This window comes from Rhipicephalus microplus, chromosome X, assembly GCF_043290135.1.
Source record: "Rhipicephalus microplus isolate Deutch F79 chromosome X, USDA_Rmic, whole genome shotgun sequence".
NCBI classification, from domain to species: domain Eukaryota; kingdom Metazoa; phylum Arthropoda; class Arachnida; order Ixodida; family Ixodidae; genus Rhipicephalus; species Rhipicephalus microplus.
In genome coordinates this window covers 297,216,163-297,242,515 of record NC_134710.1, presented here as the reverse complement: position 1 = coordinate 297,242,515, position 26,353 = coordinate 297,216,163, and the positions used below count along the sequence as shown (strand labels likewise).

The window sequence follows — 26,353 nt, the reverse complement described above, 5'->3', positions numbered from 1 at the left end:
CAATGCGCCTGTGATAATACTTCAACTACATGCTGGGGTCAATGCGGTTACGTAAATGTCAGGTTCATGCCTCAATTCGTACACTCAAGTCGAGGCCGCGAGATGCGTAAGGACAGTACACAGACTCGGCAAGTTTCCCGATTACTGTTTTGCTGTGAATCTTACACAGATGTGAAAACCTCAAGAACGCGCTAGAGCCGGAACAGTCCTGCCCGATGTATGGTGTGCCATTGCAGCCGTATATAAACTAGAAAAGCATAGTTTAATTATTTTGCTTGCTGCTGCTTTAATGAACCGTGTCCACGCAGAAAGAAACACATGCTTCATGACCAAGTGACACCTTTAGTTCAGGCGTGTATATTGAAAACATCTTTATTATAAGTGTTATACATCTCTATACACCGTTTTGCTCCGAGTGACACCTTTAGTTCACGCATCTAAGACTTCTGCAGTTAAACCAATATTGACAACCACGAAACAATTTTCGCATATCTTTGCATGTGACAATGCTATCCACAATGTTAATGTGCTTTGAGATGCTCGCTATGCCTCCACACAAGGCTTATTCCAAAAAATGCTGTGTGGCACATTACAATGACAAATGCTTGATAGAGCTAATCGTTTTTACTGCTTCCCGCCCCCAAAATAACCGATTAACTGGCGTCGAAGGCAAGTTCCCGCGCGGCTAATCTAGTTGCGCTGGTTCTTGTAAACAGAAAAATGAAAAAAAAAAGACTTAGCCCATCTTTCTTGTATTCCCCCCCCCCCCCCCCCCCCCCCGCAAACAAACGTGTCAGCCGGTCGCTGCACAGTTTTTTTTTTCTTCACACGGCAACAAACAGCTCACGTACCAGAGAAAACACAGCAGCAACGGCGGTAGGTAGGCACGGTGGCTTTTGTATACCACGCGAAACTAAGCGCCCGACGACAGCGCCCCCGCATTTTCGTGACGTATGTCCGGTGGAATTCGTCTATAGGCTTGAGGCCACTCATGGCGGCCAAAACTAAGGCAAACAACCGAGGCACAAGGGTTTCAGTGCTAAAAAGGCTGTGAGGCTAAATATTAGCTCGAAGGTGCGCGGATGCGCCGAGTTAAGCGCGCCGGCGCGCAGCAGACGACAGCCGTCTTCTCCCGGAAGTGCGTCAATAATATCAGAACTCAAAACTAGACTTCTGCCTATTTCAGTTTATTAAACAGCTACAACTTCTCTACACAGCGATGATAGCGAGACATCTGATGACACGTGCTCTTGGTTTGTGTCACCTATAGGCCAGTGACAGGAATCCGCTAAATGAAATCTGGCAGCCGGCGGTAGCTTCGGAGCGAGTGAAGGCGGTGTTTTGTGAAGGCGGTGAGTGAAGACGGCGCTTGAGAAAGCGTCAACTTTGTGCTTCATTTGCGAAGTCTATACGTGCAACATACGACAACACAATTTGGCTGAGCTGTTCATATATTACCGGTTTCTTTTTTCCCCAGTAGACAGTGTTTTCTTCACCAAGCCCGCGAGACTGGTTGAAGACTCATTCACAATGTCTTAAGATACACAGTGCAAGTCTGTAAGCCTTGTTTTCTGTTGGTGGAACTTTCAAAAAGCGCAGCTTGGCGGTATCGTTTTCTGTTGTTTTCCAGGTTCTTTTTAATTACGGCCACCTATATACACTGGCAAAGGAGAAAGAAAGTACAATTACAATGCTGCATCTAATGGGTCGAGTAAGTGAATCCGCGTGCTGGCGAAATAAATGAGGAATTTGGAGCGGAAGAATAAATGGTGCGCGGGGAATCGATTACAAACGATAGACACGCTACGTGCACTGCACGCTTGGCGAATCAAAGGCGAGGTACTATTAATACAGTGCGCAGAAATTGCGAGCACCTCATTAAAGAAGACAATGAGCGCTTGCTCAGGTGGCGGCAGTTACTTCTACTTAGTGCCAGTGTACAAAGGCTGGCAGACAATGGCCGTTCATGACAACTTGGGAGCACGGATGATATACTGCAATACCAAGGGAAAAAACACTCGTGAAAAACTAAGAAAAAATAAACGTAAGGCGGGGTGGGAGAAGGGGCATTCTGGGCTCGACACAACCTCTCACCTGCCCCATTGCTTCCTGTGGCACGTTGCGGGCGTGCGCAGCTGCTTACAGGAACGTAATCAATCTTCTTTCTTTTTTTTTTTTTCGAAGGAGGCGGGAAGAATCGGGCTTCTCCTTTATACGATATGTTCGTTCGTGTACTTGCACGTGTGCACTTACAGTAGGTCAGTAAAGTCATGGTCGCGGGATCGAATCCCGGCTGCGGTGGCTGCATTTTTGATGGAGGCGAAATTGCTTTAGGCTCGTGTGCTCAGATTTGGGTGCACGTTAAAGAACCCCAGGTGGTGGAAATTTCCGGAGCCCTCCAGTACGGTGTCTCTCATAATCATATCGTGGTTTTGTGACGTTAAACCCCACATATCAAATCAGTCAAAGCCATGGTGCACATTTGACCGGTCACAGGAAAGCTACAAAACAAGATAGAAGTGTGAAATCTTGACTAAATAAAAAAAAAAAAACGTCCAGAGTTTCCGTAGTGTAATGTAGGAGGGTGTGTGCGCACAGGTGGCGAGGCAGCAGAAGATCAGAGGAGAGTTGAGCGCGTTCCGTCGCTCGCTTAATTCGAAACTTTGATCAAAATCGAACATGAATAATGATAAAGAAATATTACCTAAGGTCTTACGTTTCAAAACCACGATGTGATTATGAGAGACGTCGTAGTTGAGGACTCCGGAAGTTTTGACCACCTGGTGTTCTTTAACGTGCACTGGCATCTCACAGTACACGGACCTCAACCATTCCGCGTTCCATCGAAATGCGACCGCCGCAATTGGGATAGAAACCGCGACATTCCGGTGCAGTAGCCAAGTACCGTTACCGGTATACAACAACGCGGCGGACGAACATGAATATCGTACTAGTAAGCACCACCTCATTTCTAGCATGTTTAGTTGACTTCCCGTGACCGGACAAAAGAGCACCACGAATTTACGAACACGCAGTATATGCACATACAGAATGTAAACATTTCGGGAGGAGGGAGTTTAACGCCGCTCCACCACCTCTTTGGTGAAGCCGCTGGCGGATTAATTATCTTCACCGCATTTTCCTTGCGAGAGAGCACATTTGAGAGTCTTAAGACAGGTTATATATAGGTGAACAGATCAAGCGAATCCTATAGAACTTATAGCGTGAGTGGCACTCAGGCGAAGCTACTACCAACAGCACGGTAGTTTGTTGCGAAGCTCTGAAAAACTGAACCTCCTAAAATGCAGACCTACCATTTTCACGAACCACGGCATTTTGTAATGTTTCCAAGATTGACGGGCATCGATGCGACCACTGCTGCTCGATTGAGGTAAGGCGTGGGGGGTGGGGCTAATGCATGTTTCACATTTGAGCACATTTTGAACCCACATCAATCTAACCTTTCTAAAACACTTGAAGCAGTACGCCACCGAGGAATTTCCTGCATCTATCCAGATCACTCATTTCACACCAATGATACGAAACTAAAATCGGAAGGTCATCTTGATTATTGTGGCTGTTTTTGCACACTGTATACTGTTAGCAGAAATGATTGAGGCTCACTCGCAAGATTGTAGAGGCATGAAAGGTATCTATAGGTTCAGTGTGTGCCAGTACTTCATCTGTGCGCCTTTCAGAGAGAGTTTTTTTTTTTTAGAAAGAAGTGCACGCATGCATGTGCTACGTTGATGAGCGCGGTATACATATAGGCCAATACGTGTGGTGTTCAAGAAACCTTTGTTGGGTAGCGCTAGTATGTTGTCTCTAGTTCTGTTATGTGTCTGTGGTTCCCGCGCCACAAATCGTTTCCGACATCTTGATAACCTGAAACTAAGATGACTCAGAATGTAATTGTGCCTTTTTCCAAATTTTCATCATTCCTCTCGAAGTGCCTGGTTAATCTTCTTGCCTGCTCGTCATCCCTCCTGCCGCATGGGACATGCAAATAATTAACCCACCACCGGTACGGACTGCTGTACACCTGCCTCGTGCTGAGGTACTTGAAGCATTAATAAAAAGTGAAATTATCAGGAATGCGCACAAGTGCGTCAGTGGAAATGGGCGGAGTTTATTTTAAGAGGAAATTGTTATAACTATGAGTGGTTTGCAGAGTAGGCCATGGTGTAGGGCTCCGGAATAATTTTTACCAGCTGTGATTCTTCAACGTAAGCCTTATAGTTAGCCTTAATCAATGGTGCAGAAACGTTGTTGCGATTCGCTCTCATCGATACGCGGCCTTTGCAGCTGTAGAGGAACCGTCACCTCGTGTTCTAGCACCGTAGCGCCATGTCCTCCGAGAGTGGGCACTTTTTACTTTTTCCCTAAATCTGTGAAGACCAAATCTGTGCCTTACATGGCCTGTGAAACAAAGCCTCATATTTCCACTTATCAAGTAATCTACAACTTTGTCATGGAAATTTTTTATCCATCTTCGCTCCTTCAAAAGTTAGTTATTTAAACATATCTCATTAAACAATATTTGAGAACACAAAAAATAGTCTAACTCCAGGCAAAGGTGAGCAACATGCATTTGGTTGCGTCGTAATTACGTGTTCCAGCATATTTTTAAACTCTGACTAAAGTTACGTGGGACACTCTGTATATGGAGAGAGAAAAGAGTGGGCGTGGGGGCACGTGAGCCATTATTTAAAAGCACTGTGTCTCGGTCAACGGTCAGTATTGTGTACTGCCGAGTGTTGTGGTATCGTTCAGAAGATGGGCATGACAGGAAACCGTATCGACATTTGTCGGCGTTTTGTGCGAATATTTTTAGAATCTGCAAACATAAACAGGGACAAGCGTACTACTTTTCGGCTGCTTAAGATAGTGCACTTTTGCGTCTGAAAATACGGAAAAATATCCACTGCATGCTGTGGTAATGGTAATAAGAGTATATCTTATGGTGGCTTCGTTGACTTCCCCCGTCTGCGCCCACCATTCTGAATGTCGCTCGTGTGCACATGACGGGAAAATTGACGATCTCCCGTTCATTGCACGAAACCGCAAGGGCATTGATACGGATTTCTCTGGAAAAAAAAAAGCTTCGTAGTTACCGAAAATTTTGCAATATTCCATGTCCGTGTGCTTCGAATCGTGGCCATGCGCACTGGAGAGGGGGGAGGGGTGAAAAATCTGCCCCATACATTGAGTTAGAGAGTAGGAGGGGAGGACCCTGCGCTCTCATATGCTACGAGTTGTCGATTAGGCTAATTTACTCTCACGCTACCTATTGCTGGCTTCCTGGTTAGGTGAATTGTTGGAGTGACCGCCCCTGAAAGGCGTATGTGCTGGTTTCCATCCCCGGACCAGGTGAATTTTTTAAGCAACTAAGAAGTTTTTTTTTTGTTTCTGAGCGATTTGCGTTGGTTTCATTCTGGCTTTTTCCTACAAATGGGTAGTAGTCAATTTCCTTTTCTGAACCCTTCTACAGACTTGCGGAATTAAGCAAAGTAGATTCGCATTATTGTGTGCATATATGATTATTGCTTTCTTGTATGTCCGCTATGGGAGTCACTGTATTTGGCTTATCTTATAATATTACTCATACTTGTAGCTTACTAGGTTACTGGTAGGCAATGAGACACAATCTCTCCGATGTTGTTCACGGAATGCTGAGAAGTGGTACTTAGACTATGAAATTTGGAAAAAAAAAGAATGAACATTGACGGAGAGTATTTCGGCAAACTACACTTTTCACAGGAAGTTGCGCTTTTCAGCAGCGATGACGACAAATTCGAAAAAAAAAATTATTGAAGACCAAAACCGAGGTTGTGCTGGAGAGTGAATGAAACGATTATGCCGAAGACAACAATAATGCCCCTAAGACATAAAGACAAGTCGCTGCAGGGACCTAACCTGCAACTTTCGAGCCGAAGGTCGCACGTTGAATCCCTGCAGGCGACTTCTTTTTTTCGTCCACTTGACTGTCTTCACATCTATATCATAATTAGCACAATACACTTGAAACGGTACAATGAACATCCCATATATACCTTCTTTGGCTTCATTATTTGATGGTTCCTAATATGAATTATGAAATGCGGTATAGTTTCGACACGTCTATTTTACTTTATTTTTTGTGACACGTCTGGCGCGAAGCACACAAGAACGCGGTCAGCCTATTTTCTTGTACATCAGTGCTATTCGCTGCAGATTTACGAGTTTCATACGTGTATTTCTAGGGCATCATTATACCCCGTAACATTAAAAGTGCGGTATATGAACTTTTAAGGCGACTCAATTATGGAGGTGTATATCTTTAGGTACGTGCTTTACAGCCAACCGAGGAAAAGGAAAACGGGGAGACTGATTTGCCTTCATTTCGGATAATTTAAATAAAGGTCTGTGTTTTGCCGATGGCATTAGTAAAAAATAGGTGTATTTTAAGGCCTTCAACAGGTGCACTTCCGCCTCCCCCCCCCCCGCCCCCCCCCCCAAAAAAAAAAACATTCCTGGTTATGGGCCTGTGGGTCAACAATCATAGACTTTAATAGCACCGCCTGCTACCGCTTGTCTGCGTACGCGTATGATTTAGTTCTGCTCGTCTCTCATTGTATCGCCTGGTCAGCTCTCCTCTTTTTATTCTCACACGTACAAGGCAGCTGATGTGAATTACCTCTAGCCAACCTCCCAGAACTCCTGTGTCTTCTCTCTCTCTCTGTCTCACGAGTGTTTGCACGCGCTGGTGTAACTTCACTACTGGAGTTCTTCATGTGTATGAGAGGCATTGTGCGTGCTTCAGTGCAAGCTTGACGGAGACCGAGTTTTATGGGGACTACAAAGCATTTATTGCATATATGTGGCAACGTACAGCGTATGTGCGAACCCTATTAGGGTTCCTCATAGAGTTACGTGATATTTAAAGGTTCCATAAGGTTCATAGGGTTCCATGAGGAACCATATGAGGGTTCCACTTTTAGTTTAAGCCGATTGTGTACACTGGCTATAAGAGAACCTATATTTTCTACAATTCTACAAAAAAACTTCATAAATACTATATAGTTTTTCTTTACTTTTTTGTTTAGAATATACCTTTTGTTCACATGCAACTGGATATCATTATAAAAAGAGAACTTCATTGGCGCAAACAATACGAAAAACGAAAAACAGATGTTAGGAAGGAAACAGATTGGCACCAGTCTGTTTATTTCCTCACCTCTTCTTTCGTTTTTCCGTATTGTTTGGGCCGAAGAAGTTCTCCTCTTATATTGATATGTACCAACTAGACTAAGCACAAGTTTTAACCGGACATCATTCATGAATTCAGTTAAGGTTGACAAAATATTATCACCTAGGGAGATCGTGTTTGGGTATTTTCAAAAATTCGGTCCGAAATAACGAAAATTTGGTCACATTACTGCCTTCCGCGGTTGACCATTGCCACGACGACGGTCTTGCTATCACATAAATCGACCGCAGGCGCCTCGCGCGCCGGGCCAATCTGACAGACGCTCTTACGCAAGAGCTGCCTAGTGGATACGGCCCTTAAATTCTATACCGACCACCTCCCCCTTTTTCCGACCATATATGTGTCACCACCAGCGCTGTAGATAAAGCATCGGTCACATATTGGCCATATAGCACGTCTGGTTTCTTCTTCGTGACGTTAGCTTTTCTTTTTCGAAATACATATTTGGCAATCCTTGTAATATTTTAACAATAGCGAGCAAAGGTAGCCCCAGGATGCTTCACACCGGTTTTCTAAACACATACATTACAGCATAAATAATGACGAAAGACCTGTATTTGTTCCTCATAGAGTAACCTTGCGAACGGCGCTGGCGATCGCGTGTGCTTTGTGCGCATGCGCGCCGTATAGCACATATCGTTACTTCTCGCCAATATTGTGCGTTACTATGTCAGAGAGCCAAGGATATAGCGTTATATTATTTCAAAAATGTATGTGTGTAAGTGCATCCTAATCTTGCACTGAACAAGGCGGGTACATTTCTTCGCACTTGACATATACATCGTGCGTAGCGCAACTAAGCAGGGCACACAGGAAGGAACAGACGAACACAGGCGCAGACTAACAACTGATTTTATTGAAGACAGATTCACACCTTTATCCATCAATCATCTGCGCAGGTGGACTGTCACAACAACAATACGAAAAAGAACAATCAAAAACAAGGCGCGAAACAAGAGGATTTCAATTTCTTTCGCACCTTGTTTGATTGTTTTAAATCTATATTGCTTGATGCAACGGTGAGTCTTCGCAGCTTGTTGATGTATAAGGGTGTCAATCTGTGTTCAATAAAATCAGTTGTTCGCGTTCGCCTGTGCTCGTTTGTTCCTTCCTGTGGGTCTTGTTTATAGTGGTGTTACTCACGATGGTTACTATGTTAAAACACCAACTCACCCAACAGTCAACTCTTTTAATATTTACACTTCGTTCACAGGTTCCTTTGCTTGTGTCAACGACATAACCATCGCAATATATTCGTCAAAAATCAGAGCGCATCCACGGAGTGACTAAAGATGAGTGGGGCGAAGCGTCTGTCCGTCCATTCGTTTGTCCGTGCATGCGTCCGATCGCGTTCGAGAATGCATACGGTGTAGATCCGTGTGCTCAGATTTAGGCGCACGTTAAAAAACTCCAGGTGGTCGAAACTCTTCAAGTCCTCCACTACGGCGTCTCTCATAATCGTATGCTCGTTTTGGGACGTTCCACATATCAAATCAAATCAATGCAAACAGCGTGCGAGTAACACCGACCAGATGAGAGCCAAGGAAGGCAAGCGTCTTCAACGCGACCGCTGCTCTGCTTCGTCCATGCCCCACCAACGATTCGCCAAGTATGGCGACTATCCAGGAGACAGAGAGGTACTCGTTCTCCGCGTACCCAGGCAGCGCCTGCGAAGCAGCCATTTGGAGAGTAGTGGTACAGTGCCATCTAGAATATCCTCACTCAACTGCAATTTGTATGTACTTTTATGAGACAGCGTCGTCTATTACACTGTTCGGGAGATACTGCCTTTTTCTTTGTCGTCTCTTCTTTCTCTCGGTTACGCGTATGACAAAGTTAAGAGTAGCCTCGCCCCTAAAACGTTGTTTTCGAGAAAGAACGCTGTCGTGACCATCTCAGTATGCGTCACACCCTAGATCTGATGTGCATGTGTGGAAGTCTTCAATTTGTTTGTTATTCTGCCATTAAACAAATAGTAGTCAGTGCCTCGCCCAATCTTCACGCTCTCATTTCCTGAAATGTACTTCGCACCAGAAACAAGTATACACAACAAATAGCCACAGCAGATGGGACGCTGCTTGGTTCGCGGAACACATTTATAATGATTGATATGCGGGGTTGAACGTCCTGTGTTTCTGTGCAGCCTGACGCAGCAGGTCAGAATGGCGCAATCGGCACAGCACTTCCACCCCTCCAATCGATATGTAGGGTTTAACGTCCCAAAACCACCATTTGATTATAAGGGACGCCGTAGTGGAGGGTTCAAAAAAATTCGACCACCTGGGTTTCTTTAACGTGCACCCAAATCTGAGCACACGGGTCTACAGAATTTTCGCCTCCATCAAAAATGCAGCCGCTGCAGCCGGGATTCGATCCCGCGATCTGCGGGTCAGGAAGTAGCAGACGAGCACAAATAATGATGAATAAAACGACCTCAGTCACTAGACCACCGCTGCGGGAAAACACTCTTATAGCCAACGCACTACTTACGAGCGCTCTACTCGAACACAACGCGCATACAAACACGAAGAGCGCTGCTGAACGTTCTGCGCGGGCTTCCATTTAACGAGATAGTTGCTGCCGCGCCATGGTGGTGTAGTGGTAATGGTTCTCGACTGCTGACCCGCAGGTCATGGGATCGAATCCTGGCCACGGCAACTACAATTTCAATGGAAGCGAAAATGCTGTTGGCCCGTGTACTTAGATTTAGGTGTACGGTAGAGAACTCCACATGGTCTTCCACGACGTATTTCATAACCATATCTTTATTTTGGGACGTTAAAACCCACCAAATATTACTGACTGCCGTGTTATATTTGTGCTTTCCCCCCTTGATAATTCTGCGGCTACTCATGTGCTGACTGAATTCCAGTTGTCTATGAGCGGTCAACCAGCTCGTTTCGGACTTCGCCAGTACCGCGTATCGATATAGCCGCTGGATTCAAGATGTGTTGGAAACCAGCGCGCATGCGGCGTTTCCGCGTAGTATTATCGCTCCGTCATTCTGATTCAGACTGCGGGGGAGAGGCGAGGCATTTGGAGCCGTGTGGTAGTACTTTTTTTTTTCTGGAAGAGCGCGTAAGGGGATGGCCGACTGTCCGTGCGTGCGGCTTATAAACTGTATCTGGACGGAATGACTTTTTTCTTTTCCTCAAGGTGTCGACCACTCTGCTGTCGTTTGCAGGATCTTATGCGGCCTGCTGTCAGTTTTGAACAAAGGACGAAGATAGGGGAGCTCCGATGGAGGTAGCAGTTGCCGCTGTGGCCTCGTGTTCGGCCAGCATCATCACACATCCCATCGAGGTAGCCAAGATCCGTATCCAGCTGCAAGGAGAGCTGCAGCCGCCAGTCAGAGGTGAATCTTACATTTTCACCCTAATTTACGCCCTTCGAATCTCGCGCGCGCGCACCCAAAACTACGTGCGCCTCGCAAAGAAAGAATGTGCCTCTTCTCTGTTTTCTAAAAAAAAAAACAGTAATAGACACCGTTAACTTACAGGTTCCGGTCGACGACCGTTATTTACCTTGAAAAGGTTGTTATCCGACTCCACAAATAATAATTTACCCGCTTCTGCTAAACAGCACCCTTCTGAGATAGTCGTATTAGTCGCAGCACTCTCCTGAGTTAGTCGTAGTAGAGGCTTGTCATGTACTAAAAATAATTTCATCCTTGCAATGAGTACATTTAGGGGTGTTTGAATTCAACTTACAGCAATAGCCGTGCTTTCCTCCTTCTGGGCTGCGATGATGGAAATAATGAGTACAGTGGCGGTCAAAATATTACGGACTACGGGAGCGCGTGTCTAACAGCACAGCTGCGTCTTTCGACGGCTGCCTGCGAAGCTCCAGAACATGCACTGCGCACGCGCGCCCTTTCTTACCTACCAGCCTGCTCGTTCGCTCTCCTAAACAGCGCGCGGAGTGGCTATGAAAAGAGAAAAGAGAAAAGCGAGCCCCGTTATTGTCTGCTTCAAAGAGCGACACCGCCACAGTAGCTCACGAGGGATGGGGGTGAGGAGGGATAAAAAGGATAGGAGTAAAGATGTGGGAAAGCCGAAGAAGGAGAAGAGAAGAAGAGACGTGTGGTAAGCCACAGCGAGCGAGGACAAATCGAGGGGATAGAAGAGATAGGAAAGATGGAGCACGGTCACTGGAGTCCGAGGACGGGGCGCACCTGCGAGAGCTCCTTTCGGCGTCGGTGGATGGCGTAGAACAAGTCCAGTAAATCAGAGCTGCACTGTCGTCGGAGGTGGAAGGTCGTCGGCGGCAGGAGATGACGTAGGGCGAGTCCAGTCGGCCAGAGCCACGCTGACGCGGGAGATCGCAAGCGCGCGGAGCGCGCGAGCGCACGACCGGTCAGAGCGCACGACCGGACACAAACACCAGAAGAAGCGCAAGGTGTCACTCCTGCCAGCTCCTCCTCTATTCGCAAGTCTCACAGATGGTGGCGTCGCCATGCGGTTTCCGTCGTAACTGTCGTTTAGGGGATGTCCACGCAGCCAGCCCATGCCATCGTTCAGTCGGCCTCACTTTGGCGGTTCGCTGGTGTTTTATAATTTGTCGCTGGCAATTTCTACTACGCTTATTGTGAAGTCAGACAGGTACTGCGAGTTGTAGTAGCAATGATTTAATCTTCATTGGTTGCTTGCTGAGCTAGAAGAATAACTAAATATGTTGGATGCTGCTGTGCAGACGCCGCGCAGTCAAAGTCGAGGCTTCTTGCTTTGCACGAGCCCCGCCGCTCGGTCTTCCCCAGCCGTGGCACGAGCAGCGTTCACCAAGCTGTACACTGCAGCAGACGATGTGCCTGGCGTGCGAAACTTCTTTTCCTTCAATATACTCCGCACACGCGTTTCTCAACACGCAGTGTGGGATATAATACATGCTAGACTCAATGAACTTCTCAGCAACAAGGTGACTGCAGCCGAAAATACTAGACAGGACGAAGTGACGAGCACACCGGGGGCGGCTACCGGCGCGCCGGCTGCGCGATCCCCCAAACGACAGCCATGTTGGGCTTGCACCAGCGCCCTCTCCAGGTGGTCAAAATTGCGAATTTTATCAATGCCAGCCAGATGCATCCGATTCAGCCGTTCACCATCCTCTCCTTTAGTCCTTTCCTGCTCTCGCCCATCGCCTAGCCTTCGCATGTGCTTTGCGGTTAAGGGGAAAAGGGCCCCTCATGCAGTGCCTCACGTCGGGAATGATATAAAGTAATTTTTTGTTCAGTTGTGTACAGATCCGTGGGGCGGCGTTTTGCACCCCTCGTGATCACAATGTTTGCGGTCACGCTGGCTCTGTAAGTGATATGGTGTTTTGAGATAGCGTGTCACCGTTCGTGGCGCTGTGCGGGCTAGCAATCGGGAAACGTCACTGCAATGAAACTGCATGCGCCGACCTTAAGAGCGCTGTGATGCAGCGGCGGCATTGCTTCGAGCCACAAAGAAGGAGCCTGAAGGAACAAATCTGACACACGGGTGATATTGGAGTGGGAAATACATCTATCGCTACTCCGAAAGAAAGCGCTCGGAAGCACGTGTGACGCGAGCAGCGCGACTCCTCATATTCGGTCATTCCAGCGACGCAGGCGGCGCCACGCGGCTTTCCTTCGAACCTGGAACACGGTGATAAGTCTCCGACGCAGTTCGGTCTCACGGTATTCATAAGCGCCGATTCATTTTCATTCAAATATCTATGCGCCTTTTTAACGAGAGAAAGTGTGGTGTGCAGCTAAACTAGAGGGCGTGACGAGCTTTGCTATCGAACTTTTAAGCAGGAAATTGCCAAGGAAAGGATCTATGATAATACTCGGGGTAGTTCTCTACTGTTTGAGGTCAGGACAGGAGTATTGCGAACCAAGACATATCGGGCCAAATACGAAGGGGTAAACACGGTATGCAGTGCATGCGGAGAGGAGGAGGAAACTGCCGAACACTTGATAATGTTCTGTAAAGGGCTTCACACTATAGTTCAGGCTGATGGCACAGAGTTTTTCAAAGTACTGGGGTCTAGAGACAGGGAGGACAAAATAGACTTTAAGCGGGTAGAATTAACTAGAAGGAGGTTGTCTGATTGGTGGCTAAAGTCAAGGCACGAGTGAAAATTAAACCATTCACTTCAAAGTACCAGTCCTATACTTCACTATTTAAAGAAAAAAAAAGACAAATCTAATTGGTGGTTCACTAAGTATAACGGCAAGGTGGCGTTAGCCGTTGCCCGATCTAAAGGGTACAGCCACATCAATCCATCCATCCAGCTTGAGGCGCCCACCTCAGCACCGTCCATGGAGTCCTTCCTGCATGGCACTGTCTCATCTGCCATTTTGACCTACCGTCGCGCTACCTATAGTTGCTGGAATTATCGAATAGCGCATCACGGCAGCTGCCTGAATTAGGGCAGACCGACGGCTACCGTTGAGAATCGCGCGTTTGCACTGGCATTGATAGAAAGGAGGTGTTTCTCCTGCTGTCGCCGCGGAAACACCAAGCGATGGTATCGTGACGATGCACGTAATTTGTACTGATGGACTTGCTCTACGCCATCCACCGACGCCGAAAGGAGCTCTCGCAGGTGCGCCCCGTCCTCGGACTCCAGTGACCGTGCTTCATCTTTCCTATCTCTTCTATCCCCTCATCTTGTCGTCGCTCGCTCTGGCTCACCACCTCACGTCTCTTCTTCTCTTCTCCTTCTTCGGCTTTCCTACATCTTTACTCCTATCCTTTTTATCCCTCCTCACCCCCATCCCTCGTGAGCTACTGTGGCGGTGTCGCTCACTGAAGCAGACAATAACGGGGCTCACTTTTCTCTTCTTTTCCCTTTTCAAGAGTCACTTCGTAATTTGTACTGGCAGTGCTCGGTGCACGCCGCATTGTGGGCCTTAATCCAAAATGCTCCACTCTGTCGAAAACATGCATGTGTCCTCTGCTTTTAGAAAATTGACCTTTGTGATAAGATTTGTGCCGTGACAGCCAAAGTGCCACCTTGCGCTGCGTGTAGCGTTGTGGTTCACACGCTGTTCAAGAGAGCGAACGAGCAAACTGGTAGGTTAAAAAGGGCGCGCGAGCGCAGTGCACCCTTTTGAGTTATGCAGGCAGCGGCTGGAAGGCGCAGAAGTGCTGTTGGACAAGCGCTCTCGTGGTCCGCGAAATTTTGACCACCACTCTACGCTAGGCCGAATGTTGCAGCTCGTACGCGCATAACAGGTGTCTCAGCTTTGCACGTAGAGTTGCACAAGCGTCCAGTAAAATTTCGTGTTATGGCGCAGACAAGTCGGGGCAAATGCGGCCGGTGTACCGCAACGTGCCACAGGCGTTGTACACGGTGGCCCGCCACGATGGCATCTTCGCCATCTACCGCGGCCTACTGCCGGGCTTGGGGTACCAGCTGTTGGCAAATGGGCTGCGACTGGGAATGTTCCAGACCATCGAAGACTTCGGGTTCACGCTGGATGAAAACCTCGAGCCCAGCATTCGCCTGAGTGCCATCTCCGGTGGTGTGGCCGGTGCCGTCGGGGCGTTCGCCGGCTCGCCGCTTTTTCTTCTCAAGACACACATGCAGGTACGACATGCCGAAATCTGTGCAATTTTAGCGTGACTTGGCTCCCAGTCATGGAAGAGCAGTTTTAGTCGTGTAGTTTAGCGTGGAATAATGCTATGAACCGCGGCAAATCACATTGCTGTAGGCCAAGTCATGTCGTGTGCCCTAAATTTCATACGCTGAGTCCGTGCCAGGGACGAATGCCGCTGCATATGGCAAAATGCTCGAGTGGTGCAGTGTTCGTAAATACCCAGGCACTCGCAATGAGTCACGTATGCAAATGCGAGTGAGTGGACCAATCGATGCCTCGAATATTCAGGCTTGGGCCAAATTTATGGGTATTTCTCAGGGGTGTCGGTGGGAACCTGTGAAAAGATGAGAGGTGCGTTCATTGTGGTATTGGGAAAAACGGTAGATTCACTTTTGAGTGGTGAAACTGTTTCTCTCGGTTATTCAGTCATTATTCGTAATGCTGTTGTTCCTACGTCGTATACGTTCTGCACGGTTACTTCAGGTGTCGCATGTACTGTAGACGAGAACATTTTATTGCTACTCTATAATGAGGCCAAAATATAGGCTTGCGCTGATGGTGGGCGCATGTATCCCTCACTGCGCTATGAAAAAAAAAAATGTGCAGAAAACAGCGAAAAGAAGTAAGATATATTGAATGAGACCAGGGTTGGGTCTGTTTACATATTTTTGTTTTCGCGCCCTTTTCCCCAATTGTGTATTCATATATCTTTATTTTTTGATGAGGAAGGTATCAACTGACCCAACCTCTACTTTTGTGTCAGTGGTTACGCAGCGATACTGGTGTTTTGAATCGTGCATGAGGATAAGAGCCATCAGAATAGAGGAGCGGTAGCAACGTGTCTCTCGTCGACGCAGGTGCACTGTGCCACGGCGTCGATCGCTGTGGGTTACCAGCACGGCTACAGGACGGCGAGAGCGGCTTTCATGCACATCTACCGGACGCAAGGTCTGTGGAACGGCCTATGGCGTGCCACCTCGTCCAACATACTGCGCATCTCCACGGGCTCGGCGCTGCAGCTGTCCACCTTCATCGGCTTCAAGACGCTGCTCAACACGGCCACCGAGGGTCGCGAGCGCTACTTCTTTATCAACACGGTGCTGGCGGCGCTCATCTCGGGCCTCGTGTCGGCGCCTTTCATCGCTGCCGTCGACGTGCTCCGGGCGCGCATGTACGCGCAACCTTCGAACGCGCGAGGCGAGGGCCTCTACTATCGCAGTGTCTGGGACTGCGTGCGCAAGATCAAGCGTACCGAGGGCCTGCGTGGTCTTGCCAAGGGCATTGGTGGTGCTTTTCTCTACACGCTCACCACCTCGTCCATTACACTCATCTCGTGGGACGAGCTCAAGAATGCCCGAAGGGAACGCCGCCACTCGAGGGACTACTACATCGACTTCGGGTACCAATGATGCCAGATATTGTTTACAGTAATTTGAATATGTCCTAGTGACCTGTATGCGTTCACATAGTTTTTGTTCGCATATCGGAGTCCACTTATATCATGGCGATTCCGCGCGGAAGTGCTGTCCAGCGCTTCCTGTGGCAGCAAAGTTTTCCCCAACTTGATTTCAGAAATTGTAATATTGAAAAAGGCTCTTCTCGAACACATGCAGACCTCGCTTCAGCTTGGGGTGGAGGGAGAGAACTACGAGGCGCGCGTGTTTTGTGAACTATTGCTGGAAACGTGTAAAGGACAGTCGACATACTAATGCGAATCCCCCACACAAACACACACGAAGGCGTACTTCAATACTTCACGTAGACATAAGCAGGAGACGCCCCAGAGGCTCAGCAACAAGGAACATGATGTGGTCATGCACCGTACTCACGGGCGCCTAATACTGGCAAGTGTTTGGGTGACGACTTATAGGCATAAGCACACTGACAACATTTTGCCATTTTACAAACGATACGGAATGCTATATGCGGCGTCCCGTCACCTTTACCGGAATTCCTCGCGCATATATAGCATCAAAGGTGCGCTACAAAGGGCGAAACTAATAATTTTTCAGGTAGATTTATCAGCGAGTGCCATAAATGCTGTGGTAGATTTTGGCCGAAAGCTAAAATGGGAATGTCGACAGCGAAGACAAAGAAGGAAAGGAAAATTCAAGAGAGGTGTTCGTGCTGACTCATGTGGGCCCGTTTTGCTGTAGGAACAGTACGCAAACTCGGCGCACCCTGTTTCCTTACTTGTCTGTGTTTTTTTTTATTCCTGCAGTGTTACTTCACTTAGATAAATGCACACCAACTTGCGAGCTGTTAGCTTACTCAATGCAAAACTTGGAGACTCTGAATGCGTATCTTTATACCCACCAACATCGATATCCCAAAGCATCACGACGACCAACAAATACACGGACGAGGAGTCTGAAAACCTCACTGCGTGCTTATTTAACTAGAGAAAAAAATCATCGTGAATGATGCAGTATTTTCAATGTTCACACTTTAAAACTCTGCTGTTAACGCTTCTAGCGGGCCTTGCTGGCTCTATAGGATATGCCTCGGCGCTCACTGCCCCTTGCTACCCTTAGATTCAACGAAAGACACAGACAGCGGGATCATATCGTATGTCATCGATCTGAGCAGTGTTAACTTCAGGCTGAGCGCCCGAAACTGATGCTGATGGTCAAACCAGACTTGACATGAAAAGTGAGAGAAGCTGTGAGAAGCCGTCCGCATACATAAATTTAAAAAAAGAAGAGAAGAGAAAAAGAAATCTAACTGCGCAGATGAGATCAACTATCAGCTCGGGAATCGGAAGAAACGCACGTTCGCGAAAATTGTTTGTGGCCCCAAATACATCGCAGAAGTCACATAATCCCCTTAAAACTTGCCTTTTTCGCCTCGTTTGGCGGTCACATTAAAACAAACATGCAACGAAGCGGACATGGGAGACCTGTGAGTGACTGTTGTGGATTAGAATGGATCGAAACTGAATGAAAAAGGAAAATAGGTACTCTTAAAGTTGGAAGCTTTGAAGTATTTGTTTTTATAGGCTCCTCATTTTTTAGGAACAATCTAGTTTAATTATGGTAACATTATTCAGTTGACATTCACTTCAAGAGCACGTTGTTTGTTAAGCGCTACGGGCTGAGTATTCCTTCGCTTGATAAATTTTAAGGAAGGTGGCTTGCTATACTTCAGCATTGTAGCGTGCAAGCGAAATGCGTCAGCTTGCTAACGATAATCTTCAAAACTTGCAGACTTCATAGCATGCAGGGTATAAGGGCATCTTGTTCTTTAGGGCAAGTTAGAACCAGCTGATACTATTCAACATGACTGGTGTACAGAGCCCCCATTTCCCCGCTCCCCTCAGATGCTGCACTTCTATAGCTCATTCACATAAACGATGTAACTGTGGCACTGCACTTAACTAGCGGCCTTGTGTACAGCTTACTCCTACCTAAAGGGCGACAAGCCACATAGACGGCCTTCATGCTATCGATATTTCATTCAAAGGGTATTGAATTAAACAATGATGGAAGGAGTACTGAACCACACGGATAAAGTTCTTACAAGATAAATTTTCGTGGTTAGATACGGACAAGAGATAGTCCCTTTGCCGAAAATTTGTCCGCATTATTAAGTACCTTCTTTCTTTGTCCTTCCGCATATGCCCAAAATGTTTACGTCATGATAATTTTGCTTACATTCTACCTTGGATTCGACACATATTTAAATAAAGTTTACTCGAAATATAGCTATTCGCTTAACAACTACAGGTATGAACATGTGCTCACGCTGTTCCATTGTTCACCAAGTGCCTCTTGTCATATATTTCTCTGGCTATTTCACATAAAACATGGCACGGGGTAAGAATTTCTGTCTATTGCGGCTTTACGATTTGTCTACAAGCTCCACATGCGTTGCGAAGTCAATGCGTTAACATGTTTACACGTAGAAGGTATACAGGAAAAGATACTCACTGTACCCTTAATGATTGATCATTCGTAAGAGTCTGTACAAGTACTCATTTGGCATTAGGTTTACATCTACTATGAATGTAGAGGGGAAAAAAGCTTCGAATCTTTGTAACAGCAAATATTTTGCTTAATACTCTGGTGAACTGGCATATAGAGCTAGGTGTTCGGTTGTTTTTTTTTTCTTCTCTCACTTGTCGTGAAAAGTAGATAGCGACAGTTCTTTTCCCCTGGATACCAGTTATGCAACTGTTATTACTGACGCATTCTTAGGCACTTCACGAGCCAACAGGCTTTTCTAAACGTGACACCATACATTCAGGAGTACAACGCATGTCATTGGAGACGCTTGTGTCAAATCCAGGAACTGCTTGCACGAATTGTAGCGTACGTAAACGTTTTACGTGCGAAAACATCTGGTCAAACGTAGATACTGGTGCATGTATGTCGAGAAAAAAGAACTATGACGCATGTTTACGTCCTGCAAGTTACGTAGTTTTGCTGCATCTCTTATGCACATTGCCTAAGGAAATCATCGTGAATTGGTCTAGGCATCTTTTTTGTTGGCAGTCGCACCGAGCGATCGGCATTGTTCAGCGCACAATGCTCACATGGTAGTAGTGCGTTCTCAAGAAGGATCGATCGCAGCGCATACGAGTGTTTTATGCCGCACTGTGCGACTAGCTATTGAACTAGGTCAGGCATGCCTGGGCCAAGGCACAGCGAGCACATTGGGTCCTTGTTTTTTTTTCTTTACGGCAGCAGAGTGTCTCGCTTCTTCGACCCAACGTATATGGGCTGCGCGATTTGCTATCACGCGCTGAACGGCCCAGTTTAGGCTGGTATGTTACTGTAGTCGGCCGATCGGCTTAAGCTGTAACTGGTAGTCGAAATGAACAGGCAGTTTATTGCACACTCTTGGTCTGTGCGTTGAATCTGCTGCAATAAGCATACCGAGAGTGCTGAAATATACGTCGTTTTTGTTTGCACTGCGAATAATTTATGTTTGCGATATTTAGAACACCTTGCAGCTCAGTTGACAGACACCTCTTCGTGCTTGGTGATTCCATATTTTGTATCTGCTGACCTATCTCATTCATGACCCTCAACAGTATTGTGCAGTCCGGCACACAGCAGTGAATTACACTGTAGTGCTAAAAAATACAAGTGCGCTCCACGTTTATGAATAAAAACGCTCGTATTTACGTTCAAGTAGACTCCGTGGACAGTGTAAAATACAATTTGTTCATGCGCCAGGCCCTTCACCTATTGTCTTTCAGGTTTCAAACAGCCTCAGTGAAATAAGCTTCGACGCCTCTATGGTGACTTCGTTTTACTGTGCTTAAAAAAAACTGGCCCCTCTGAGTCAGCCTGTTGAGTACCTTCATCTGAGAATGTTTCGGATCTGCGTGAACAGGATGTAATGTTTAATGTTCGGAGATAAGCTGTTTAACTATGGCAAAGGTATATCCGTCATTGAGCGTTCTTCATATTTTTATATTTAATTAGCGTTAGGACGTATTCTTTGTTGCTGTTTGAGCAGAAGTAATGAGGAGTGGCAATATAAATGCCTATGTGTCACATCCATTAGCCAAGTGAAATATCTGACCGAATTCACGAAGATATAAGAACGTTGTGCCAATATCAGAGCGCTACTTATTGTTCTGTTTATGTAGACAGAGCAAGTGGAGATCATTTTGCTCTCTGTACCTTCAAATATAGCATAGATGCGGATTTTTTACAACGATGCTGTGGATAAAAGGGGCGTTCAGTGACGCCATTAGTTGTTGCAACTGACGTTAATACGTGACTGACTCAGTATTAGCGTTGTTGAAACGTACACGCTAAAATATTACGTGTAACTTCTACTTCATCATATCTGCAAAGCTAAAAACATCTCCATTCTCGCAAAAAAGCACCATTTTTTTAAAAACTACGTTGCCTCCACTTCATAGATGTTGGTGACCTTGAATACGCAAACGAGTAAGAATTCTTCCGTCTTGCGCAATAATTAAGCCCGTGGATAAGCATGCATTCAACGCTTAACTCGTTCTCCGTGCTCATAGCAGGCTGAAAGGGAATGTCCGACCACCCCACACAGCTCGCGGCCCATGGGAGACACGTCAATTTCATCTTCACTACGCTGAGTTTATTAACACGCACGCTCAAAGCACGACACACGGGGACGAGTGTCTGCATCCAGCCCTGAAAGGAAGGTGACCGCCACGGTCAGTAGTTGAACTGGCCACCCTGTACTGAGTAGCCGAACGTCATCTAGTGACCACGTCGGGTAACGGCGACTAAAGTAAATATGCTTCACCCGCCCTTATAAAGTGCTAGTACAGAGTAATTACTCCATTGTAGTTCACCTTGAATAAAATGATAAGAAACAGGATTGGCTTTTGCAAGCCAAGACCATAGGGGTGGTATAAAACCCGGTACCTCGAGTTTAGCGGCGGGCCCTCAAGGTCACGTGCACATGTGCGTTCACTTGTACAGCGCTCCCGCACTTTGCTTTCTTCTGATTTTATTGCTGTTATTTTGCAGGCATTCGCCGTCACATTGTAACACTTGCAGTAACATGGACGCGTTGACACTCGCGCGGTTCTCTTAGAGGGAGTACGCTGTCCGCGCCATGCTAAGCATATACTGCAGGAACCACAGTCCGGCTCTCCATTTAACTAGCTGAGGAAGCCCACAGCAGTGACTATGAGCTCGCATATTCATTTCCGGCTGTGGTAACTGCAAATAAGATCCATGGGTAAGACTGAAGATAATTCAGTTGTTCTGTGAAGAGCTATTGAGAAAGTGTAGTATTTCAGTCTTTTCATTATGCAAGAGAAGACTTGTAATACGCGCCACTATATGGCTTCTGCCGCCCTATACAATGTGGTATGCATACTCAACGTTGCCAACACCGCCACTTTTTTCCATGAAGATTGCATGAAAACACAGACGTGACCAATTAACTATGCCAAGTAGTTGGAAAAGGGCACATCACTAGGCCAGTGTTTAGCCATTCCGTCTGCGTTGGAACGTGACCGTCGCTGCCAGAAATTGAACCCACGACCTTGTACTTCAGAACCATATGTTAGGAGAACCACATAGCCTGTCAGTCACCGCAGTAGGTCAGCAAGTATTTTGTCACACTGCCACGTTTTTGTCTTGCAGCAGCACGTGGTAATTTCATGTATCGTCATGTGATTGTTCATTCATGTGCGCTTGTTGAGCAAAGTTGTATGGTGCCAGTTTTGAGTATAGCAGATATCAGACAGAAGACTACCGTAAAGCTTCATTTCCGGTTTTATCTTCGAAAGGGGCTGCAGGCTGATTGCATTTCCCGCTGGCCTTGACAATCTTGATCTTAGATGCTCTGTATGTAAATACACGCGACGTGCAGATGTAAAGTACGTGACTTCTTGACTGTGTGAATGCGTCAACCTATCTAGCGTTTTGACAGCGCTGACAGTGCGGTATAATCACGCCATAGTGATGGCGGTGCACTTTTTTAAAACTTGGTTTGTTGAATCTAGCAGTTTCAAACTGCCCATGCATACATTTTTTCTCGTCATGTACCGCTTAGGAACGACCGATGATCGTGATTACGTAGTCTTAGCATTGCTGACAGTGACGAAAAGTCAAGTTTGTCAGAATAGAATAGTTGCATTATTCTGACTTCGGATTGGATACTCTGTGTTGAAAGACGCCTTTTCAAAAAAGAAAAGGCAAAGAGCTGCAGTTGCATGTGTAATGAATGGTGGGTGAATATAGTAATAGTCGCTTCATGAGAAAGCATTACAAGAGTTGTGCTTGGATTTTATTTAAGAGTATTATTACACGCTCACAGTGATGTTATTCTTCACTAAACGAGTTTCCATTACCTTTGCAAAGTATTACCTTGAGCGTTGGCCTTGGAGTCATACGATATTTGCACGCACACGAAACGTGCGATTGAGAAAATTGCACATGGAAATGATTTTTGCCCCTTATGATCAGTGTTTCTCAGCAAAGCCCTGAGAGTCCAGGGATTGCTCTAATGTTGAAAGACCGTGCTGCTTATGTGCGAATAATAAAGGAGTGTTATGACTGTTTGGAAAGAATAAAGGTTACGTTATGAGATGGGTGTCTCTTTTCTTTCATAGAGCCATTCACCGCTAAGAGTACCGTACATCATCTCTGCAGTAGTACGTTTATAAGAGCATAAGCGTGCCCACGAGGAAGGGGGTGGAGCACCCCCCCCCCCTCATGTAAGAAGGGGGGAGGCAAAGTCCGCCTCATACGTGGGCTTAATAGGGAGCAGAGTACTACGACGAACCGTAGCCCCCCCCCCCTCCCCTTTCGAAGGGGGAATCCTGCGCATGCCTATAAGAGGGTTTTTTTTTTATTGGTGATCGCTAACAAGAATGCTTTCGTGGAGCAGAGTTCTCCACTCTGCGTCACGCAGTGACATCGCTGTAGTACGGCCTCAAATGCGTTTAGTGATATGGCCTGCTAAATGTAATGAGTAATGACACATATGACACGCCCGGCCACTGTGGTATAGTGGCTAAGGCACTCGGCTGTTCCGCCGGTCGTGGAATCGAATACCGGCTGCGGCGGCTGCATTTTTGATGGAGGCGAAAATGCTGTAGGTCCGTGTGCTCAGATTTGGGTGCACGTTAAAGTACCCCAGGTGATCAAAATTTCTGGAGCCCTGCACTACGGCGTCTCTCATAAATTCATGTGGTGGTTTTGGGACAATAAGCACTCATATCAATCAATCACATGACACGCCTTTAGACTATGAAGGTGGGGAGGCCACGGCACGGTGCGATGTACCGCTTGGACACTGACCGACAACATCGCGCCAAAGCGGGAATAAGCCGCCAATATTATTCATGGAATCGCAACTCAAAAGCGACGACAGCAAAGCGTAGGGAAGAAGTTCAAAGAGTACATGCCATTCCCATGAGAGTCACATTAAACCGGCATTAAGATCACAAGGTATTCTTGGTTAAACTGAAGACGTGGCAACTCTGCAACATGGATGACTTATACCAATGTCATGCGACAAATGAAATGCAATTTACGATGAATGACATTTGTTCGTAATTTTAGTAAAAACTAACAGACAATGATGCCATGAAAAGTATATGTGGAAGTTGTTAGCAGCAATTCTAACGTAAATGTGAATAAAGAAAAGTGGACGAAAAGATACCTTGCTGCCAGCAGGTACCGAACCTACGACCTTCGAATAACGCGTCCGATCAATGGTCCGATGCTCTACCAACTGAGCTAAGGTGATGTTTGTAGAGCATCGGGCGCGTTATTTAAAGGTCGCAGGTTTTGACCTTCTTTCCTTCATTCAAATCAAGGGAGTCGTTCTAGTGAACGTGACGCATACATGTAGTATGCGAAAAATTGTCGGTCAACTGCCAACTCGTCATAATATCACGTGCTACGTGACGCCAACAGGCAATGAAGAATGTTACGCAATCGCTGTAATGGCAACTGGCAGCGCTGACTTACGCTGCCACGTTTGACATATATACGCTGTATAGGCAGAGGGATATCCGCTACAGCCCAGTGGTAGAGCATCGGACGCGTTATTCGAAGGTCGCAGGCTTGGTGCCTGCCCACAGGAAGGTATCTTTTTGTCAGCTTTTTTTGCTTTACATTTACATCACACTTAATACTAATATCAGCTTACACTTTTCATGGCACCACTTTTTGTTCTCATCAATATTGTGTCTGACAAGGATAACGAGCCCTTAAAATTGCACTTCTTTTCTTCATTCGGTCGTAATGTCATTTGCTGAATGCAATAAAGAAAAATTAGTCACATCCAGCAAAAACACCGTCTTCAATCAAATTGGTTCCGATTCGCATTGGATTTGCTTCGCGACTCCAACGAAGCGCTTGCCACCTAGCGGGCGTGTCTGGAAGCGGCGCTAACAGGGTCAACCTTGCAAGGAGATATGTTACCCCGTTGCGCGCGTTAAGAAGCAGCCGCATAGTTTCTTTATTTTCGCTACGCCACACGAGCGAGCCCGAAGAAGAAGAAAGTTATGTCCAAAGACCATTGCAGTGTGCCGAAATGCGTGGCATCACTGTGCAAAAATGGCAACGTAGCGTTCTATCACTTCCCGAAGGATGCAGACGATGCGTGACGGAGAACGGCGCAAATCGAAAATTTACGCATAGGAAATCAGGTGACGGACACTACGATAGTTTGTTTTATTCAATTCACTCGCGATGACTTGATTCTACTGGGTGAGTACATCATTATTGAGCGCGTGTGCACTCTCATCAATATTTGGTCTTCTCTAAACGCGGACCATAGTTTGTTTATATAACCCAGCGCTTTAGAAAGTTATACCCGTTACGTTTGTAACTGTATTTTTTTGCATATGCTTGTTTTCTGCGCAAGCCGTAGTGCTACCCGTTCTGAAATCAAGCTGCTGTAATCCTTCCATTGGAACATTTTTTTTTATTTCATATGTGTGCATATACACGCCCACAAACGCGTGCGCGAGGTTCGCGCGTGGGTAGCATGTGTGTATGTATGTTCGTGCGTATATATACTGCCACAATCCTTCCTCAATATTTGTTATCGCCCTTTACACTGTAAGTTATTTTAAGTGCAACTTCGTGCATGTAGTGTTGGAAAAGCTTCAGGACTGTGGTCGATCATTCAGTTGAGATTACCAGCACTACGCGAACATGAAAGAATATTCTGGAACTTACGTTGCCACTAGTGATAACACTAGACTATTTGACGACACATCTATAAATGCCGACGCGCTTCACCACTTGTGAGTTGATCGACCGCCGGCGCTCCATTCGTCGCTATCAGTGCCAGTGTATATCGCTGTAATCTGACTTTCCGTTCACCGGCCACAAGTTAGGCCAAATGAACAGTTTCATCTTAAACCTACAGTGTGCTGCCTTCGTCGACGGCATGATCACGTGACAATATCATGTACGTGCATTTGTAGCGTGCGTGATGTGTGCCCACATATCTGCTTTGAATATCAGCTACTGCCAACACGAACAGACGAGTGTTCGGAAGCATACGACCTTCTTAATTATAAACTTCGTTGCATGACCGCGAACAAAAAGAAAAGAGAACTCCTATCGCAATCGAAACTAAGATTTACCTTATGTCAAGATACACTAGCCAGGCTATAGCTGTGTTCTATAGCCCCGCCGCGGTGGTCTTGTGAAAATGTTGTAGGCCCGTGTGCTCAGATTTGGGTGCACGGTAAAGAACCCCAGGTGGTCGAAATATCCAGAGCCTTCCACTACGGCGTCCCTCATAATCATATGGTGGTTCTGGGACGTTAAGCCCCACACATCAATCAATCAGCTGTGTTCTATAATAAAGTGAACGGCATGCGTATTTAGCTTTTGACGGGACAGCTGAACTTAATGGGATACTTGCAATCGGCAGCACTAGTCGCATCTTAGTTACGTCGCAAACTTGCGTTGCCTGTACCAGTCTAGCAACGCAGGGCTAAAGTGCTAGCACTTTTTGCAGAGGCCCGCTGGTAGTTGCCTTGTTCAACCTCGGTTTCGCTAGACAGGTTTTTCAGCTTGACGTAAACCTGATGCAGTTTGCCGAAGAGGCTTGAT

General features: G+C 46.4%; 1 protein-coding gene across 1 annotated transcript in view; it reads left to right on the top strand.

Moving 5' to 3' along the window:
- The window catches only part of LOC119161379 (solute carrier family 25 member 35), an 80,818-nt gene extending 57,960 nt beyond the window's left edge, over positions 1-22,858 (top strand). Inside the window, exons 3-5 of the mRNA XM_037413820.2 lie at positions 10,434-10,604; positions 14,514-14,806; positions 15,674-22,858. Coding sequence (XP_037269717.1) covers positions 10,490-10,604; positions 14,514-14,806; positions 15,674-16,225 — 960 coding nt within the window. The 5' untranslated portion in view covers positions 10,434-10,489 and the 3' untranslated portion in view covers positions 16,226-22,858. The remainder of the gene's footprint in view (positions 1-10,433; positions 10,605-14,513; positions 14,807-15,673) is intronic.
- The last annotated feature ends 3,495 nt before the right edge of the window (positions 22,859-26,353 follow it).